At 41.6% G+C, this 13,956-nt stretch overlaps 1 protein-coding gene across 2 annotated transcripts; it reads left to right on the top strand.

Annotated features, from left to right (window-relative positions):
• Positions 1-622: 622 nt before the first annotated feature.
• LOC121559754 (B-cadherin-like) lies at positions 623-12,825 on the top strand. 2 transcript variants are annotated; one of them, XM_041872851.2, is made up of 17 exons: positions 623-721; positions 1,032-1,303; positions 1,850-1,964; positions 6,415-6,662; positions 6,913-7,053; positions 7,161-7,316; positions 7,407-7,551; positions 7,657-7,829; positions 7,939-8,067; positions 8,177-8,362; positions 10,270-10,514; positions 10,613-10,755; positions 10,862-11,086; positions 11,163-11,381; positions 11,496-11,626; positions 11,812-11,952; positions 12,133-12,825. In XM_041872851.2, the coding sequence occupies exons 2-17, from the start codon at positions 1,253-1,255 to the stop codon at positions 12,337-12,339; spliced, it is 2,655 nt and encodes an 884-aa protein (XP_041728785.2). In that variant the 5' UTR covers positions 623-721; positions 1,032-1,252; the 3' UTR covers positions 12,340-12,825. The 2 variants fall into 2 exon arrangements, with proteins under 2 accessions (XP_041728785.2, XP_045073420.1); XM_045217485.1 differs by lacking the exons at positions 623-721; positions 1,032-1,303; positions 1,850-1,964; ... (5 more) ...; positions 7,939-8,067; positions 8,177-8,362 and adding an exon at positions 9,263-9,419.
• The last annotated feature ends 1,131 nt before the right edge of the window (positions 12,826-13,956 follow it).

Below are 13,956 nucleotides of genomic sequence, written 5' to 3'. Positions count from 1 at the left end.
GTGCAGACTGGCCGATAATAGTCCAGGCTAGAGCTGGCTGGTAGGTAGTGCAGACCACGGACAATGGTGAAAAACGGATATGGGCCTGGCTCAAGGCTAGCACAAAGCTAACTGGTGCTTGCTTCAGGGGCAGTGGTGATTAGCCTACAGCAACATCCATTCGGTTGCGGCTAGCTAGTTGCGATCCGGTGTTAAGATCCAGTGATTCAGTTATTCCGGCAGAAAATCTGATGTTCTGCGTGAAAACCGCTAACGGTGGCTAATAGCAAGTAGCTAGTTAGCTGGCTAGCTAGTTTCAACTGGAGATTCTAGATAAAGGTGAGTAAATAATAGAATCCATTCCACATTGAGTGAGGCGGGTTGCAGGAAAGTATATTTAGTAGAAGGATGAAAAGTGTGATAGGGAGATATATACGTAAAATACAAACAAATACAAAAAAACTGGCTATTTACATGGACACACAACAGAGAACACGACCGCACTGCTACGCCATCTTGGAACTAATAAAGTGTCCCAGTCTCATTCCCCAAACTGGACAGGCTTTAGGATCATGCAGTCTGTGGCCAAACTAGCAAAATTAATGGTTCCTTTGAGAGAAGTGGTAGTGGTAGGATAGTACAGGGTCTCTCACATTCACACACAGACTTTACTACAAGCTGGGGAAATGTATGGTGAAGAACATCTACAGCATTTATTTCGACAAGGCTAAATGGAGTAATGGTAAATGTTTTCTTTTACCATGACTAAAATATATGTATTTGTCAGTCATTTGTTAAAATGTAAAGCTTATTTTGACAAATTATAGATTTGGACAAATATAGACTGCTCCAGTCTGTGAAATTATTGTCAGTGTTGCTGACTGTGTTTTGTTTGAAATGGAATGACTGACATCCGTGTTTGATCATGAACCCACTCTTCCTCATCAGTGCTTCTCCTCTCGATCGGAATTCTCACATTCTCGTGTAATAATTTGGCACACAGGACCCTGCTGTGGGTTTCTGGATCATGACAATTTACCTGTGTTTCATAGGTGCGGGTATAAAGAGGCGTTCTCCTCCATGCCCATACTCGGAGCGAGCGGATGGGCGAGGTCACCTGCCTGCTGAAGCCACCTGATTAAAAGCTCATTTATCTAATTTAACCAACACCCAGAAAGCACACATTTGAACAAGAGAGAAGTGTGCCCTCTACGCATAAACGGATTACTTTTTACTGTTGGTGGAACGACTATCCAGAAATTATTCAAAACAAATGGGGGCCTTTTGGTTCGTGGAGTTGGGCATATTAATATTATTTCTCCAGGTAAGATTATTTTTGTTTCTACTCTGAAAGTAACGCGCAATGTAGGCTACGCCATTTACCTGGGAATACGTTGGCTACAGTCTGAACCAGTATCTGTGCTTAGAGATCTCTCTAACACACATATACTGGTTAAGCTACAGCCCTTCTTTAAAAACTTGTTTATGATTTAACTTTTCATTATTCATCGGGTACATTTGTTTTAGTCAGCGTTGCGTTGGTCGGTTATTTGTTTAATTACCAGGTTAACGTACCCGGAAACGTTTTTTTTTTTTTACACACCCGGTTATTTTATTATTATTTTGAGCTTCTTTTATCCAAACATGTACTACATTTCACAATAGGGTGCTGTGTTATTTGTAGAAGATCAACAATAGTAGTGAGTGGTAATTATGATAGCATTTCTATGGTAATCTGGGTTATATTTATTTTGTGGTAATCTGGGTTATATTTATTTTGTGGTAATCTGGGTTATATTTCTTTTGTAACCTTGTGCAGTTGATTATAAATAATACAACTGACCTTTATTTTATTTTTTCCTTTTGTAAGGCTTTCAAGCCAGGGGCGTCGGAGGAGTCAAAATGTCTACCAGGTTTCAATTCAGAAATGTACATTTTCAAAGTGGAAAGAAATCACTTACAAAGTGGCCGGAGACTAGGAAAAGGTAAGAACTAACTAGTGGTAGCTTTCTTCTTCAGTGGGGTTTATCGGCGGTTGGCATCCAACGTTATGGTGCATTACCGCCACTGTACTGGAGTGGAGTGTGGGCCAGAGACAGGGAGAAACTAAATCCTACCTGCCAGCCCTGTTGCTCTTAAAAAAGATAACACAATATTTGAGACTATATCTAATGACGTTCTACTCAATATACTCTTTAAACTAATTTCCTGTATCCCCTTCTCCCTCATACTAGATCTCATCCTCTCTCTTTCCCTCTGATACTGCCCACACTGTAGCAATACATGCTCCACGGTGTCTGTTTCCTGACAATAATCACACTTTCCTGTTGGATGCTTTCCTATCACATTTAATGTCTTATTCAATTGGCTGGGTCCCACCCTTACTCTTGTAAAAATAGCCTCCTCTCTTCTGTCCCTTCCTGCTGTCCTCCCCGACTTTCCTCTGTACTTGAAATAAATGCCTTCTTCTCTATTCTACTGCGCCTGCCATCTCTGCACCATCACTGTATATATCAGTCTTTTTGCCTCTGCCTTGCTCATTGAAACTTCAACATCAACATCCCCACTACTAAGTGCTTGTTTAGCCAGTTCATTTACTGCCTCGATCCCCTCCACCCCAACATGGGATGGGACCCATGTAAATCTTATCTGAATACCCATCTGTTTAATCCTGCTATGGGTTTGTAGCACCTCATAAAGCAGGTCTTATCTGCTATGTGAGCTAATTAACACTGCACATGAATCAGAGCAAATAACTACTGTCTTGTTTGACTTCCTCCACCCACTGCAAGGCCAACAGTATGGCCATCAGCTCCGCCGTATATACAGACAGATGATCTGTAATACGTTTCCTGACTTCCACCCCACATTCCTGCACTACAAATGCTGACCCAATATGTCCTGTCCTTGGATCTTTTGAACCATCTGTGTAAATGGCCACAAAATCCTGATACACAGTATCCAGACGTCTCTTAAACAAATCAGATGGATCAACACCCTCCCTATTTGAAATGTCATCCAACTCAAAATTCCAACTCGGGAACTCAGGCCTCTTTCAAGAGCTCCAACTTTTCAACCTGAAGATCACCGACGTCATGATTTGACCTTTTATTCTTCCGAGCCCCAGTTGTTTTGAATGCTGCATAAGGCCTAAGATTTTTGAAATGAGTGTCATCACTTCAGATTACATTGTAGTTTCATTCATAGCAGACAGTGTTCTGCTTTGAATATTTCAGTACACATAGAGATTTTTTAAAAATACATTATTCAATTTGTCAGAAAAGTGGTTCAATTGGAAGTATTTTGTGTTTCAAGATTTGTTCCGTCTCCCCAGACAGCCTTCGTGATTCCTAATCAAACTGTGCATATCTCTGTACATTGTACAGGCAAGCCACTGAGCACACTTCGTTTTTAGATACTTGCAGGTCTTGCTATGATTGTGGGCCTTGTGTCTTTGGCTTCTCTATGAACTTACACTGTGATTCACAAAAATAATTTAGAGCTATAAGGTGAGTGAACTTGCTGACAGCAATTTATGTTCCATTTGGTGTGTCCAAGGTTGTCAGCCGTTGTTTAACAGCACAACAGATGATGAAACACAAGGCTGGCTAGTTTCACAAGGCTGCTTTGTTTCTAAGTAAATCATTGACTCATGTCTCTGGGACCTCCAGTAACTCCCTTTGATAGGACTTTGTAACTGTTTGTTGAGGTGCGGCTGGCAAGATGACCCTGTACATTACTTGGCAAATATGGCATGGCACTGGCCTTCCCCTGTTTTCTCAGTCTTAGTTTGTTTACAATAGCATTGTGGTGTTTTGTCTGTCCAGCATTGGTGCTAATGGAGGCTCTTTTTTTTTTTGGACTGCATGGCCATGCACGTCTCAACCCAATCATAGAGTTTGCAGACGACACAACAGTGTTAGGCCTGATTTACCAACAACGACGAGACAGCCACTTGTAAAACAAATGACAGATGGCCTGATTCTTTATTGTTGATCTGGATTTGAGCTTTACCACCTACAGCTTTCTTTAATTTGTTCAAGACTTTGGTGACGACCGCCATCTTGCCTAAAGAGTGGTAGTCGCTGTACCTTTACCTACCTGATTCTCTAGTACCTAACTATCAATAGAATGAGCAGAAAGCAGAAGTAGGTACTGTGGCATACATCCAATTCAGTTTTACTAATGAAAACCATATCTTTCTCACATCCAATTCAGTTTTACTAATGAAAACCATATCTTTCTCAACCACACATTTCTCGTTTTGTGTGTCATTACAGAATTTCTGCATAACATTTAGCCAGTTCATTAGGCTGGAAAGAGGTTTATTGATTTTGGGTTTCTAAACGGCAACTTTTATTGGGCAGTCTAGGCCTAAGTGAAAGAACTACAGAAAGATGGGGGGGGGGGGCAGAATTGTAGGTCATTTAAAAATATAAATAATACTCAATCAACTTATTTTGTAAAATAATAAGGGCATAATGAGACACTAATACCTGAGTGATTCAGACCTCTTTGTAGAGCTAGGCCTATGCCTCAGGATGTTTAGAGTAGTAATGTGAAGCCAGAGGTTGCTGCCCACCTGTCCTTGAGTCTTAACCCAGGATAACCCTGCATAATGTCTTGCGATTAGGCCTAGGTTTTTAAGAAGGTCATTTGCTGCTTTGTTACTATGACCAATATTCCATTTATACAGTGAGGGAAAAAAGTATTTGATCCCCTGCTGATTTTGTACGTTTTCCCACTGACAAAGAAATGATCAGTCTATAATTTAATGGTAGGTTTATTTGAACAGTGAGAGACAGAATAACAACAAAAAAATCCAGAAAAACGCATGTCAAAAATGTTATTAATTGATTTGCATTTTAATGAGGGAAATAAGTATTTGACCCCCACTCAATCAGAAAGATTTCTGGCTCCCAGGTGTCTTTTATACAGGTAACGAGCTGAGATTAGGAGCACACTCTCAGATTCCAAACTCTCCACCATGGCCAAGACCAAAGAGCTCTCCAAGGATGTCAGGGACAAGATTGTAGACCTACACAAGGCTGGAATGGGCTACAAGACCATCTCCAAGCAGCTTGGTGAGAAGGTGACAACAGTTGGTGCGATTATTCGCAAATGGAAGAAACACAAAAGAACTGTCAATCTCCCTCGGCCTGGGGCTTCATGCAAGATCTCACCTTGTGGAGTGAGGAATCAGCCCAGAACTAGACGGGAGGATCTTGTCAATGATCTCAAGGCAACTGGGACCATAGTCACCAAGAAAACAATTGGTAACACACTACGCCGTGAAAGGACTGAAATCCTGCAGCGCCCGCAAGGTCCCCCTGCTCAAGAAAGCACATATACATGCCCGTCTGAAGTTTGCCAATGAACATCTGAATGATTCAGAGGAGAACTGGGTGAAAGTGTTGTGGTCAGATGAGACCAAAATGGAGCTCTTTGGCATCAACTCAACTCGCCTTGTTTGGAGGAGGAGGAATGCTGCCTATGACCCCAAGAACACCATCCCCACCGTCAAACATGGAGGTGGAAACATTATGCTTTGGGGGTGTTTTTCTGCAAAGGGGACAGGACAACTTCACCGCATCAAAGGGACGATGGACGGGCCATGTACTGTCAAATCTTGGGTGAGCACTTCCTTCCCTCAGAAAGGGCATTGAAAATGGGTCGTGGATGGGTATTCCAACATGACAATGACCCAAAACACACGGCCAAGGCAACAAAGAAGTGTCTCAAGAAGAAGCACATTAAGGTCCTGGAGTGGCCTAGCCAGTCTCCAGACCTTAATCCCATAGAAAATCTGTGGAGGGAGCTGAAGGTTCGAGTTGCCAAACGTCAGCCTCGAAACCTTAATGACTTGGAGAAGATCTGTAAAGAGGAGTGGGACAAAATCCCTCCTGAGATGTGTGCAAACCTGGTGGCCAACTACAAGAAATGTCTGACCTCTGTGATTGCCACCAAGGGTTTTGCCACCAAGTACTAAGTCATGTTTTGCAGAAGGGTCAAATACATATTTCCCTCATTCAAATGCAAATCAATTCATAACATTTTTGACATGCGTTTTTCTGGATTTTTTTGTTGTTATTCTGTCTCTCATTGTTCAAATAAACCTACCATTAAAATTATAGACTGATCATTTCTTTGTCAGTGGGCAAACGTACAAAATCAGCAGGGGAACAAATACTTTTTTCCCTCACTGTACATTTACCGAGTGAGTTTGTGGTGGCTCTAATCAGTTTCTCTCTAGAAAGCACTGATGAAATAGGGCTCTTGTGTTATTAATTTGAGGTTAATGCGACAGTGCTTTCAATCTGCTCCTGTTGTTGAAGTGCTTTTAATGGTTACTTTTTAGGCCCACATATGTATTATGGTTGTGAAATATTTTTAAAAGGAAATCCTCTGACCACCTTTCTCTGTATGACCTTGAAGTGGTTTTTGATGACTGCACCAGCCGCACCAGCTTTCTCTTTCACTCCGAGGATTCACGCTTCAAAGTAGATGGCGACGGGACGCTGAAACTGAAGAGGGGGGTGACTCTACATAATGGACATGAGGAGTTCTATGTCTCTACCCACTCCAAGGGCAAGAAGATCACGGTTCCAGTCAGAGTGCTGCATGAGGCCAGACACGGCCACCACCACAATCACCATCACCATGAGATGACAACCCAGCCCCAGGTATACGACTGGTCAAATGGTCAAAAAGACAATGCTGTCCTCTAGGGGATAGATGGGCAACTACATCTCCCTGGAACTGTTTCAATTACTTGTATAGCTGGAAATATTCTGTCATTGAAACTGATTTTTTTTTCTCAGGTCAATTGATGACGTTTGATGGCAGTTTTTGTAAAATGATCTTTCTGTGTGTGTGTGTGTGTGTGTGTGTGTATAGACTTGATATTTCATGGTTTTTGTTTGAATTCCACAGCCTGGAGCAAGTCTGTCTCTACCAGTTCTGAACTTCCCCAAGTCTTCAGGAGGTCTGAAAAGAAGGAAGAGGGACTGGGTCATTCCTCCCATCAACTTCCCAGAGAATGACCGAGGCCCCTTCCCCAAGGATATGGTGCAGGTAAGTGTCTTGTAGGTTAAGGATCGTTTTTTCCATTACTCTAATATCAGTGTCAGTGTTGCACATTTCTTCATTGACATGTGAATATTATTATCCTTGTAAACCAGATCAGGTCCAACAATGATAAAGAGGTGAAGATCCAGTACAGCATCACTGGCCCTGGGGCAGACCAACCTCCTGTGGGACTCTTCACTGTGGACAAAAACTCTGGGGTTCTCTATGTGACCCAGCCTTTGGACAGGGAGAAACAAGACAAATACATTGTACGGTTTGTGTATCCTAATTTTCTTCCCTTAACTTAATTAAACTGATATGTAGTTGAAACTACAGTTTTTCGCTACTTTTCTCTCTAGCTCCTAGCCCATGCTGTTGCAGTGGGTGCAGGTATAGCTGAGGAGCCCTTGGAGATCATTGTGAAAGTCATCGATATGAATGACAACAAACCTGTATTTACCCAAGATCCATTTACGGGAACAGTTCCTGAGGCATCAAAACCAGGTATGTTGTTCACACACGCTCACTATTTACAATACTTAATAATGTGATATTCTTTAAGGAAATTTATGCTAGAACGATTTTGCTTTAATTTATTTCACTGTTCAGGTGACGAGGTCATGAACGTAACGGCCACTGATGCTGATGAGAAGGGCTCTGCCAATTCTGATGTCAGATACACCATTATCAAACAGGACCCTCTACTACCAAGCCCCAACATGTTTGTCATCAACCCTGTGACCGGATGGATTCGGGTTAACGCACCTGGGTTGGACAGAGAGGTTGGTCTCTTTTCTAATCAATAGTCTTGTCGATCATTTATTCGTTGTGTACATTCTACTTGCGTGACATTTGTGACCCTGACTTAATTTACTACTTAATTTGTTTCAGAAAATTCCCAAATATACTTTGGAAATCCAAGCCGCCGATATGGAAGGAAATGGCCTTACCAGCTTTAGCAAAGCCATCATTACAGTGACGGACAGCAATGACAACGCGCCACAGTTTGTGACGCCTTTGGTAAGCACATTTCTGAAGACATTTCAAATTGAAGCCTTACCACTGTTGTAACACATAATGAAATTGCCCTTTCGTTGTTGCTTTATAATCATGCTTCTCTCCTTTGCAGTACACCGTGTCAGTCCCAGAGAATAAAGTGGATGCCTTGGTGGTGAAAATGCCAGTGACTGATGGAGATGAGCCTCACTCCTCTGCCTGGGCCACCACCTACAAGATAGTTGACGGGGACCCTCAAGGCCTTTTCAGTGTGAGCACAGGCCCTAGCAAGCTGGAGGGCATCATTACGACAGCCAAGGTATGTTGAAATCCTCTCCTATAGATATAATTGAGCTGCTACTCTGGGGGCGTAGCAAAAGCAACCTGTCAATGTAGCGTTTTAGCTGCTACTCTGGAATGATTTCCTGGAGGAAGCAACTTGCACTCCCCTTCGTATTTATTTGGACAGTGACGCTAAAACGTTTTCATTTGGCTCTGTTCTCTAGCATTTTTTTTATTTGAGATCCAATGTTTTATATGAGGCAACATTACATAATGTCACCTTTTTTATTTGAGGGTATTTTCATACATATGTTTTAACGTTTAGTAATGAAAGTACTTTATGTATCTAGTCCCCCCATTTTGAAGGTGCCGTGAGTATTTGGACAAATTCACTAATGGCGTATTGAAGTAGTCAAAAGTTTAGTATTTTGGTCCCATATTCCTAGCACGCAATGACTACATCAACTTTAACTACTTTGTTTTCGTTGTTTCTGATTTTTGTGCCCAATAGAACCTTTTCCAGTACACGACACACTAACGTCATGCACAGTTGAGCGCGACTCTTGGCAGCAGTAAGAAAGCCATCGCCATCTGCGCCCATTCAACACAGCCTAGATTTCCGTTTTTATTACTTCTAAACAAAATCACTTTTGGGGGTTCTCATATGCTTAAAATTATGTTTTGATTCTTGCTTGAACAGTCGCTAGGGTTATATTTGGTGATGGTCTTTGCAAAATACCTATTTTGGATGCCGCAATTGTTAGCTAGAATGCTAACGCTCATTGATATAGGCTGTAGCAAAACCTAGACAGAGCCATTTTACTTTTTGAAGTTCAAGCGTTTAAAAAAAAATGTATAATGCAGTTGATTTGCGATAATGACACGAATATTATATTAAGCAGGACATTCATACGAGTCTTAAAATCCAATTATAATCCAAAAGTAGTGTGAAATGCACTCGTAAGCAACATGTAAATAGAGGCTTTATTTTTGCTGCCGTTGTGTAAGAACTCCCCCTTCTGCCACCAACTTGAGCGCATCGCCCTTGTGCGACAATGTTTGCAAACACAGAAAGTGGTCTATAGAAATGAATGGTAAGTAATGTATTGTCATTTTGGAGTCTCTTTCTTCTTCTTTTTTTTGTGTGTAAATGAGAATAGAATGTTTCTAAACTCTTCTACATTAATGTGGATGCTACCATTGTGGATAATCATGAATACATCTTGAATCACGATGAGTGAGAGTTCGAGGGAAAAATATCATACACCCCCCAAAAATTATAACCTCCCCTGTTATTGGTAATGGTGAGAGGTTAGCATGTTTTGGGGGTATGATCTTTATGCCTCCAACTTTCTCACTCATCATTATTCACGATTCATTCAGGATTATCCGTAAACATGGTAGCATCCACATTGAAGTAAAATTGTTCAGAAGCATATAGTTATTTACAATAAAAGTGATTCTTATTTACCATTCATTTCTATTGGGCACAAAATAATCCGAAACTAAACCAAAACAAACTGAAAATGCATCTAGCAAGTTTGTAGTCGCATGCTTGATGTAGTCATTGTGTGCTAGGAATATAGAACTAAATAATACTACACTTTTGACTACTTTATTACACTGTGAATATGTCCAAGTATCTATGATGCCTTCAAATGGGGGGACTAGATAAATAAAATGCTTACAATTTATAAATGGTAAAACTGATATTTATGAAAAGACCCTCAAATAACAAGTTACAGTATGTACTGTCACTTCATATGAAACATTTGATCTCAAATCAAAAATGCTAGAGTATAGAGCCAAATTAAAAGTTTTGGCTACACTGTCCAAATAAATATATAGGGGAGTGTATGCTTGTAGATATAAACACCAATATCCTGATTCTATAATGTCTGAAGGATTCCTATGCTGATGGGCTATTCTGTTCTTTCAATACAGCCCCTTGACTTTGAGAAGAATAACAAGTACACTCTTCTGGTCACTGTGGAGAATGAAGTCCCATTCGCCGTCAGCATGCCAACCTCCACTGCTACTGTTATAGTGAATGTGGAAGATGTAAATGAAGCTCCAGTCTTCACCCCAGTGGAGAAGATTATCAGAACACCTGAGGATCTCCCTATTGGCAGTAACCTGGTTCCATACACAGCCACAGACCCAGACACTGCAAGGAATCAGAAAGTCACGTAAGATTATAACTTCATTTACATTTTCTTATATGTTTTGTAAGATTTGAAGAGGGGAACATTATTTTTATTTTTTTTACATTACATTTACTCAACAGATACAAGATAGGCAGGGATCTTGCTGGATGGCTCAGTATCAACAAAGACACTGGGCTGATCAAAGTCAAGAGCCTCATGGACAGAGAATCCCCTTTTGTCCAAGACAACAAATACTCTGTTATTGTTCTGGGCATTGACAACGGTACTTCAATTTTCCCTTTCTCTAATGTTAACTATTAATATTTCAAGTTTAGAAGATGACCACACCCTGAACTTCACCTTTTGAGTGACATTGCTCTAATTTGCAGATGAAGTCCCAGCAACTGGCACTGGCACCCTTATCATAGAGCTGGAGGATGTGAATGACAATGCTCCAACCATTGACGAGAGGGTGATTAGGGTCTGCAACAAGGAGTCCTCCCCACAGCTGCTGTCAGTCACTGATAAAGATGGCGCGGGCTTCGCTGCTCCATACACCGTACAGCTTCAGGGGTCGTCCAATTCTAACTGGACTGCCAGAATGAATGACACAAGTATGCATACAGTACTATCCCCCCTTTAAAACAATTGCGTTGTTTGATGTTAAATGTTACCTGTTTTCCATTTCAGAGACTGGTATTATCCTGACACTGAAGACTATGTTGGACAGTGGAGATTACACAGTTGTCCTGAGAGTGTCTGACAACCAGGGCCTGCACCAGGACAGCACCATCCAGGCCTCAGTGTGTGACTGCAAAGGAGCTGATGTCCAGTGCACCGATAAAGCTGTAGCAGGCTTCGGCCTCTCTAGCATTCTGGGAATTCTAGGAGCCGTCTTACTACTCCTATGTAAGTTGTTAATTTGTTAAACCCGTTACTAAAGTGTTTGGTCAATGCTGTCCTCGAAGCCTACATATGTAATTGTTAATAGACAATGAAGTGCTAGTTTGTTGTGCTCCACAGTGTTGTCTCTTCTGCTGCTCATGTTTCTGAGGAAGAGAGGTGGTGAGAAGAAGGAGCCTCTGCTGCAGGAGGACGATGTCAGGGACAACCTCTACTACTACGACGAGGAGGGAGGTGGCGAGGATGACCAGGTGAGGGGAGAGCACACCAGACTAGCTCAGAACAAGCCCACTAGGCTCTCCCAATGGTCAATTTATTATTGGGATATGCAATGGTTTGCAATAACAAATCTGTCACTCAATGTTTCTAAAGTTTATGGTTCTGTATGTTCGAATCTTGGAATATAATACGTGTCTGTACATCTTTCCACTTTCAGGATTTCGACTTGAGCGTTCTGCACAGAGGTCTGGATAACCGTCCTGATGTTTTCCGTAATGACATCGCTCCAACCATGGCCCGGCCAGAGTATCGCCCACGACCCGCCAACCCAGCCGACATTGGCAACTTCATTGATGATGTGAGTAAAGTCTTGAACTGATTTATACTGTGAGTGGAATACACAGTTAAGATCATATCTAGGTCGTCTGAAGATGATTTGTCATTGAAATAACTGGATTTGACATGGATAAATGTAGTTTATGCTTGTTTAAAATGTATATTCACCAAGGTGCTAAAATGTAATCTTTCTGTTCACCAGAACCTGAAGGCAGCTGACAACGACCCCACTGCTCCTCCCTACGACTCCCTCCTGGTGTTTGACTATGAAGGAGGTGGCTCTGAGGCCGGCTCCCTCAGCTCCCTCAACTCCTCCAGCTCAGGAGACGACCAGGACTACGACCTCCTTCAAGAGTGGGGCCCACGCTTCAAGAAGCTGTCTGACATGTACGGAGGAGGAGAGGATTGAGAAGTCAGTCAGCCACTAAACCTTTCTGCTTGGCAAGCGTCCGGTTCTCTACACTTGAGTCTGTAGACTGAAGACACCTTCTTTATTTCCCCTTTTATGTGTTTCGGGCACATCTACATTTTGGCAATTCGATTTGTGCAGACATGGGACCATTTTTAGAAAAATGTGTTCAATGCTCGTCTTCAGCATGGGGAGGGTGGCACACTCTTGGCTCTGCACTAGCAGGATGTTGACATGGATTTTACACAGTTCAGCAGTGCTTTCTAATGGACTCTTAACAACCCCAGATTATACTTGAATTGAATTTGCTTTGTTTGCTGGTTTTTGCTTCTATGTTGGCATCATAAAGTTCTGTTTTTTTTTCTATAAAGACGATCCTTTGGCATGAAATTTAAGTTACTGAAAGCCAAATCAGCCTTAGGATTTTTTTGTTAACAGAGATTAATTATCAAGCTCAATAAATGCTTTTTAAAATGTTTGATTTAACGTCTAAGTTTGGTCGTTTTATTCCTTTTCATTTTAATCATATTAAGTATGTTTTTTTATTTTTGCTTCTGAAGAAGCACACTTGTGAATTCTTTTTTTTTTTTATAAAGGATATCCCTTTGGTACAATGATGGACGTGAATAGTTTTATTAAATAAATTACAACATGTCAGTCTTTTTTTTATATATATATATATATATACAGTGAGGGGAAAAAGTGTTTGATCCCCTGCTGATTTTGTACGTTTGCCCACTATAATTTTAATGGTAGGTTTATTTGAACAGTGAGAGACAGAATAACAACAACAAAAATCCAGAAAAACGCATATCAAAAATGTTGATTTGCATTTTAATGAGGGAAATAAGTATTTGACCCCTCTACAAAACATGACTTAGTACTTGGTGGCAAAACCCTTGTTGGCAATCACAGAGGTCAGACGGTCTTGTAGTTGTAGGTCTTGTAGTTGGCCACCAGGTTTGCACACATCTCAGGAGGGATTTTGTCCCTCTCCTCTTTGCAGATCTTCTCCAAGTCATTAAGGTTTCGAGCCTGACGTTTGGCAACTCGAACCTTCATCTCCCTCAACATATTTTCTATGGGGTTAAGGTCTGGAGACTGGCTAGGCCACTCCACCTTAATGTGCTTCTTCTTGAGCCACTCCTTTGTTGCCTTGGCCGTGTGTTTTGGGTTATTGTCATGCTGGAATACCCATCCACAACCCATTTTCAATGCCCTGGCTGAGGGAAGGAGGTTGTCACCCAAGATTTGACGGTACATGGCCCCATCCATCGTCCCTTTGATACGGTGAAGTTGTCCTGTCCCCTTAGCAGAAAAACACTCCCAAAGCATAATGTTTCCACCTCCATGTTTGACGGTGGGGATGGTGTTCTTGGGGTCATAGGCAGCATTCCTCCTCCTCCAAACACGGTGAGTTGAATTGATGCCAAAGAGCTCCATTTTGGTCTGATCTGACCACAACACTTTCACCCAGTTCTCCTCTTAATCATTCAGATGTTCATTGGCAAACTTCAGACGGGCATGTATATGTGCTTTCTTGAGCAGGGGGACCTTGCGTGCGCTGCAGGATTTCAGTCCTTCACAGCGTAGTGTGTTACCAATTGTTTTCTTGGT

Source organism: Coregonus clupeaformis, unplaced genomic scaffold (genome assembly GCF_020615455.1).
Source record: "Coregonus clupeaformis isolate EN_2021a unplaced genomic scaffold, ASM2061545v1 scaf1072, whole genome shotgun sequence".
In the NCBI taxonomy this organism is placed as follows: domain Eukaryota; kingdom Metazoa; phylum Chordata; class Actinopteri; order Salmoniformes; family Salmonidae; genus Coregonus; species Coregonus clupeaformis.
This window is presented reverse-complemented; position numbering and strand designations above follow the sequence as displayed.

Coding starts and splice junctions, on each gene's coding strand:
- LOC121559754 (XM_041872851.2), top strand. CDS start 1,253: ATGGGGGCCTTTTGGTTCGTGGAGTTGGGCATATTAATATTATTTCTC. Junction 8,068..8,176: donor CACAGTTTGTGACGCCTTTG/GTAAGCACATTT, acceptor TCTCCTTTGCAG/TACACCGTGTCAGTCCCAGA. Junction 8,363..10,269: donor GCATCATTACGACAGCCAAG/GTATGTTGAAAT, acceptor CTTTCAATACAG/CCCCTTGACTTTGAGAAGAA.